Genomic DNA, 7,584 nt, shown 5'->3' on the forward strand with positions numbered 1-7,584 from the left:
CCGTCTGCGACACACAACGGGACACGTAAGGTAGCAGCATTCTCTCCCCTGCCAACACGGAAGTGTCTTTAGAAATTAGGTAAGACACATGAACTGTTACAGCTTCGTTGAATACAAATTACTCACATACACAAATAGGTGGAACGACTTTCGCAATATGTCGAGTATGCGCTTAATCCTGAGGTATTATACTTAGCAGATATACTGGCAAAGCTAGGAGTATGTTAGCAATTTTGTTATACTATCGAAGCAGCGAGTGTGTCACAATGCTAGCGCAAATTTTGCCATGCGTATTACAGCACCTAATCGCTAATTAGTTCGTATGAACGCTCGCCATCAATTCATTCGTTCGTATGAACGTTCGCCATCAATTCATTCGTTCGTATGAACGCTCGCCATCAATTCATTCGTTCGTATGAACGCTCGCCATCAATTCATTCGTTCGTATGAACGCTCGCCACACAGTTCTATTCACCCTCATGTGGTGATCCATCGCCACAAAATCATCAACGGTGCAGTTATGTTGCCCCGATAGCGCATCCTATGCTGTGATTAAGGTATTCGCCCTTATAGATAGAATCAAATCCCAATTTCCTCACGCTAGTGTATGCAGAAATCGTATACAATCGATGGTAAGAGAGAGAGAGAGAACAATAGACACCTTAACTCTAAACACAGAAGACAGGCGGTTATTTGATAGGATCAAGTCTTAAGTTCGTGAGCTATGTTTACGAAGATCTGAGAGTGGCACAGATGTATGTTATCAACGAATAATTTCGTGTGAGGATTTTGTTCATGAGTGAGGGCGAAATCATTCATCTGTCGTGGTCTATGTTCTGGCCAGGTGGTGTATTGTAACATCTGCAGGTTGACACATCTGCTGGTGGTTGAATAAGTAGCTATCATTCCTCCTCTGCGGAAATGTCTTCAATTTTCTCTTTTTTTTTTTCTTAGAAGAGATATGGTAAGAGCTAGAAGCAGACTCTCTCTCTCTCTCTCTCTCTCTCTCTCTCTCTCTCTCTCTCTCTCTCTCTCTCTCTCTCTCTTCTGCTCAAAAGTCCGGGAATACTAGATGCACAGGAAGCTGGACATAGCCTAATCTGTGATTGGAGGCGGAGATTCGTTAATGAATGGCGAATCATCATCACCGTGGTCACCCGTTATATTAATGGTGTAGGCCTAACTAACTTGAATGTCCAGATACACACATAGCTGGCGCAAAGATCGGCAATGACAGGTTAACTGAAGAAGATGGACTAAGGTTACAAGAGCATTTAGGTGAAATAGCTCAACGGTCTTGTGAATAGAAAAATAATACTGAAAGTCAATAAATGTCAGCTGTTTCAAGTAGGAAACCTCAGCAAATAAATTCGACTATGAACTGATGGGTCACAAGGAGAAAAGACACTCATAGTTTGAGGAATCTAGTTCCAGGTCACTGTCTCCAACAGCTTCAGATTCTCCTAACACTGGAAAGCAAATAGGATGTTAGTATCTATTAACAGAAACTTTGCCTACAAAAGCAAGGATGTCATGTCGCCACTGTACCAAGCTCTACTCAGACCTCACCTCGAATGAGCAGGATATGGATATTCTTAAACTGGAAGCAATGCAGCGAAGAGCAACGAAACTGATTCCTTCCTTAAGTAGCAAAACAAAAGAAAACGAGGACAGACTGTGAGAATTTCTGACTTTGTTCCCTCGAAGGCTAGTTAACAGAATGTTTCAGAATACTTAAAGTATTCAACAACGTCGAAATTGAAAATTTCTTTGCGGTAGCGCCAGTGCTACGAACAAGAGAAATGGAACCAAAAACATAAAGAGATCACCGAGTGTATCTGAACCGTACGAAGTATTTCTCTTCCCAAGCGACGTTATTGACGCGTGGAATAAGCCCCCAGACCACGCTGACCAGAGCAACGCTATGAACACCCTCAGAATTAGGTTTGATCATCACCTGTCAATCCTGGTTGAATTCTCTTAACCTATCAGCATAACGTAGTGGTATATGCTGCCGCCTTCTCAACCACTGGTCTCGCCCTGGTTATTATCAACACTGATCAACCCGTATCGCCTCTTTTAGAGAATTGTAGTCAACCATCCACATCAGGGGTAGCATAAGCAGACACGGTAAGACGCGGGAGCTTGGAACTCAAGGCTTAAGCTGACTGCTGTCTTTATAACAAAAAGTGAAGGGATGCATGTCTTTGATGATAGGCTGCATGACACATTCACGTTCAAACTACCTTCTGACTTTCTTGTGGAAATTTCCTGCAGGCTTAATGATCCTGCAAGGTATTTTTTTTCTCTCCTATTTGTTTTCCGTTCGGTGTGTTGCTGGAGGGAGTGATGGGTCGGGGGGAGAGAGAGCCTTTACTTTGCCATCTTTCTCTTCTGCGTGTTAGGAAACTTCATCATTTTCAGTGGTATGAAGGCCACACCACCTCGCTTGGACCTTGGGTCCGTGTATTTATGTAACTCTCTCTCTCTCTCTCTCTCTCTCTCTCTCTCTCTCTCTCTCTCTCTCTCTCTCTCTCTCTCTCTCTCTCTCGCGGCAATACAAATAGGCCGGACAGGTTGAGTCTCGGTAAACGCCTGGGTATTAGCTGGATCGGGAGACATACGACGTCATTAGTGTAGCTCCAAATTAGATGGCATGGCTGAGGATTGGGCCAAGGATTGGGCAGACGGTGTGCAAGGGGACGGATCCAGGCTCGGTTGATTCACTATGTCAGGATCGTTGACAATACGTGAGTTGAGAATTTCACTTGATCCCACATATCTTTACGGATGCCAAGCCAATGTAGCATCACCGGGTCGTACAACCCTTCTTTTATATATGTACGAAAGTGATCGATTGTCGACCATCAGCATCCTAGGAAAGTACCACCGTCCTCGCTCAGGAAATGTTAAGAGTGGTCTCCGAAACCATGTGATACACCCTCTGCGTCAGTAGGACTTGGACAACAGCTGAGCCCAGGGAAGTACTACCCCCCGAGTCACGAGTGTTGAAGTGACTCAACTCGGAAGCATCTTATGCAGGGCAGCAGACAGCAGCCACCGAGGGAGGCACAATCCTCTTGACTTAGGAGTAGTCTAGTGATGCATGGAACCACCTCACATCCTCCGTGTCAGTAGAATGCAGACAACAGACGCCCCAGGGAAGCACAACCCTCCTCCCGTCTGACGAGTGTTGAAGTGACGCCCGAAACCAACTCACGCCCCTCGTGTCAGTAGGTCGTAGACAACAGCCACCCCTGCGAAGTACTAGCCCCCTGACTGACGAGTGTTGAAGTGACGCCCGAGACCATCTCACGCCCCTCGTGTCAGTAGGTCGTAGACAACAGCCACTCCAGGGAAGTACTAGCCCTCTGACTAACGAGTGTTGAGGTCACACCCTGATCATCTTACACCCTCCGTGTCAGTAGGTTACTCCTCGTCTTACTTTCTTTCTCACGAAATCAAAGCTCCTAGGTTGGACGTGATATCATCGCATCACATGCACCATACACCCATTCTTTCCCGTCTCGCTTCCTCTCTCCCCAGTCTTTGTCTCCCCTTCCGTTTTTGATACAAAATCACAAAACTGAAAATGATTTAACAACTGAGGGAGAGAGAGGGAGGGAGGGAGGGAGGGAGAGAGGATGAGAGTGAGTGAGAGTTTTACTTCTCACTTTTACACCCTCTCAATCTCCTTCTTTTTTCAAATGTTTCGTTTTTTTTTTTTTCATTTTTATTTTGCCCTAACAAAAGTGGTAGGGAGTGTTAAAAGCAAAAGGAAACCTTTCCTTTATTCTTTATCTATTTTGCCCTTTCCTACGTGTCATTCAAGTGCCGGTCTAAATGAGGAGTGTTTCCTCAACTGAAGCCATTTCCTTCTTCAACGTGGTAGCGCCAGGAACGAACGAAGAAATTGCCTCATAAGCTCACCTTCATTAACAAATTGTCATGTATGATGCACCGAAACCATACACCCATATCCACAACCAGGCCATAGAGACATTTCCGTAGTCTGTCCCCGACCGCTTGATACGCCCTAGTTCAGCACACTGACAGCACGTCGTCCCCTGCAAACAACATTGCTCCAATTCGTTCTATCCCTTTCACGTATCGCTCCCTCCTGCATATTCAGACCCCAATATCTTAACACCATTTTTCACTCCATCCTTCCACCTTCATGTCAGTTCCCCTCTTTGCCTAGTTCCCTCCACATCTGACATATGCATCCATTTAATGATTCTCTCCTCACTCATCCTCTCGCTACCTCCAAACTATCTCATCACAACCTGTTCAACTCTCTCATACATACTCCCTATACTATCACATCTCTCTCATTGATCCTATCATTCCTTGATTATTCCTCCTCAAACATTTCATTTCCAACATATCCACCCCTTCCGTTACTATCTTCTTTTCCTATATTTAAGGCTCATGCGCCACATACATACAACACCGTCGGGAGTACTCTACCTTTAGACATACCCCAAATTTTCTCTCAAGGTGAGTAGTAACCTTTCTTTCGCAACACTACTCGCACCCAGGACTTTAACCCACTCGTCCACCAGTTCAGTCCGTCTTCCACCAACCCTTACTCAACCACGACTACTAATGTATTTCCTTCTTTTTAAACCAAGTATTCCCAGTCGCTATTTCTTCTTCAGCATACAGCTCCAGACGATGCTTACCATTTTCATTTTCCATTTATAATGGGTGCCCCATAACCCCCTTAACTGCCATGTCACGCAACCTTGAATTCGAATCGCTATGACCTGACCCTACGCATCAAAATGATTCACACATTCAACTCATCTCTCCCTCATCCCTCCCGCTACCAGGTGCATCAGCGATAACAATCACACAACTCGCGTACTCGACTTTCAGTTTCATCCACATCATCTGGAGCTCACTTCCTCCCTCACACACATACACACTTCCACACATTCCTACAACTCCCTCTCATGTAGAAGTGTCATCTCATCATCTCCTCTCGTCTGCACACTCAACCCTAACATTACTTCTAAGACATTCCCAAACCAAGTCCTCCCGTCCCAAAACTCCCCTTGAGCTCAATTTCACTCAGTCAGTACATCTGGATTCCTCTCTAGCCAAGCATACTACCTCTCTCTCCCTTCTTTTACTCCTGGTTGTATCCACACATATTCAGACACCCCAGCCGGAGCCTTCGAGGGGATAACGAGCACTCTTCCCTTGATTCCTTCTTGTTCCAACTTTTGGAAACTGTAATGCAAGAAGGGGAACGTTTCTACCTCCCGCTCCCACCTCTTTTAGTCGCCTTCTGCGACACGCAGGGAAATAAAAAAATAGGTAGTATTCTATTTATCCTATCCCCATGGGTCTTGTGTGCGTGCATGTCTATCCTTACTTTCCTACCTTACAACCCCTTCTATGAAGCCCCTGCAGTGCCCAGGAAGCTAGCCAAGTAAACCAAGTGGGACCACAAGTTAGGGAATGCGTTTTCTTTTGTATACATGACTTTGCGTGGCGAATTCATGACGAATTAGGAGTTGGTGTCTAGTTTCTTCAATGAGGAAGATGCCTCTTAGGCAAGACGGGTCTTGTGAAATGTTGAATTGGAATTTGTAACACAGAGATGAGAGATGTTCAGACCGCAGAGGTGAAAATGTAACTCGTACATTCCTCGGTACCGTAGTTTTATGTGGGTGGATGCTAGTTAGGCTGGTGTTGAAGACTGGTTTTGGGTGGAAACGCGACTATTACGTGCTTGTTGGCTCACTCTATGTGTCTATAGGTTTTACCAGTGTTGTGTTTTGTTTGGGGTGAGTATGGGTTGTTGAGGTGTGAGGGCAGAGGGTAATGATTAGATGCCAGTTTATAGGTCGTTTGTTAGGTAAAGAGTGTGTTTACTACTTGTGTGTTACGGGGAAGGGAGTTTTACACTCGTGTTGCCCCGTCTCTTGACCTTGTATATATGTACCATGTTTTCACTCCTATGTTTGTATGCGCGCGCACACACACACACACACACACACACACACACACACACACACACACACATACACCAGCCCTGACGGCAGGATGAACACCTAGGTTGAGTGTAGATCGTCTGTCATACCCAGGATTCGAACCTACGCGAGTCCGATGCCTGTACTGGCCTGTGGTGACAAATGGTCAGCAACGCTAACCATTACACCACAGAGGCCCGTGGTGTGTGTGTGTGTGTGTGTGTGTGTGTGTGTGTGTGTGAATTACACAAAAGGAATGCCATAGCATTTTCATATTTCAGATCCAAAATACCATATGCCTGCACCTATAATATGAAAATCCTAAATTATTCTTATCTTTTCCAGGGGAGAAAATGCTCGTTGTCAGAGCCCAAATTCCACTACCGAGGTAAGTCTGGTGTAGCTGTGTGACATAACACAGGTCCATGAACTGCTCAGGAAGCGATCTCATAGTATGGAATCGTGAAAGTTTGCTACAGTGAGGAAAATGATTAAGATAAACTGAATTGTAATCTACTGAGACGTACACTATTCAACTTGATATACGTACAGATTCATTGTTTACTATATATATATATATATATATATATATATATATATATATATATATATATATATATATATATATATATATATATATATATATAAAGTATGTATCTATCAGAGAAGTGATAGATACAATATTTCTAAAAGTGAACTAACAATTCCACTTTTGTTTAACTTTCAGCAAATCATTGGCTCCGTTCCTGACCATGATTGTGGCAATACAACTGTACATACGCCGCCACCAACAAATTGCTTGTTTGTTTATAATGTAAATAGCTATTCAGCATTCAGCACATATATTTTGTTAGCAAGATGGATGAGACCTGCCTGACCCCTACGAGGTTGGATGTGTGGATGGTAATCAGTGTTCTCGTCACCTATACAGGCGGGAGTTGGATGTATGGATGGTATTTGATGTTCTCCTCATCCATACCAAGTTGGATGTATGGATGATGTTCCTCCGGCAATAATGTAATGATATGTGTCAACTTCCCATGTTCATATTTTTTTTCTATGGCTAAGTGTACAGTGCATAAACCCACGATGGATGATAAGGGCGTGGATGATCCTTACATTACACTGATCAATACGATATTGGAAAGACTGGAGACATAATGTCTTGTTAGCCACTACGAAATTAACCAGACATAAAAGCTGTCTGTGTATCACCTTAATGATCCAGTGTCACACGAATGGAACAATTTGTGAAATGAGAGAGAGAGAGAGAGAGAGAGAGAGAGAGAGAGAGAGAGAGAGAGAGAGAGAGAGAGAGAGAGAGAGAGAGAGAGAGAGAGAGAGAGAGAGAGAGAGAGAGAGAGAGAGAGAGAGAATGGACACCGCATTGATCAAAATCTCATGATTAATGTTGATTACACAATTGGTCATTCCAATGTTAATCATGATGATAAGGCTTGCTATTGCTCACTGCACTCCATGTGTGGACCCAACCAATCTAGAATGGAGGAGAGAGAGAGAGAGAGAGAGAGAGAGAGAGAGAGAGAGAGAGAGAGAGAGAGAGAGAGAGAGAGAGAGAGAGAGAGAGAGAGAGAGAGAG

General features: G+C 44.1%; 1 protein-coding gene across 1 annotated transcript in view; it reads left to right on the forward strand.

The window, feature by feature from the left end:
• Positions 1-7,329, forward strand: part of LOC139755931 (carbonic anhydrase-related protein 10-like) — a 341,538-nt gene extending 334,209 nt beyond the window's left edge. The window contains exons 10-11 of the mRNA XM_071674704.1: positions 6,330-6,372; positions 6,712-7,329. Coding sequence (XP_071530805.1) covers positions 6,330-6,372; positions 6,712-6,734 — 66 coding nt within the window. The 3' untranslated portion in view covers positions 6,735-7,329. The remainder of the gene's footprint in view (positions 1-6,329; positions 6,373-6,711) is intronic.
• Positions 7,330-7,584: the final 255 nt, after the last annotated feature.

The sequence above is a fragment of the Panulirus ornatus genome, chromosome 20 (assembly GCF_036320965.1).
Source record: "Panulirus ornatus isolate Po-2019 chromosome 20, ASM3632096v1, whole genome shotgun sequence".
Classification (NCBI taxonomy): Eukaryota; Metazoa; Arthropoda; class Malacostraca; order Decapoda; family Palinuridae; genus Panulirus; species Panulirus ornatus.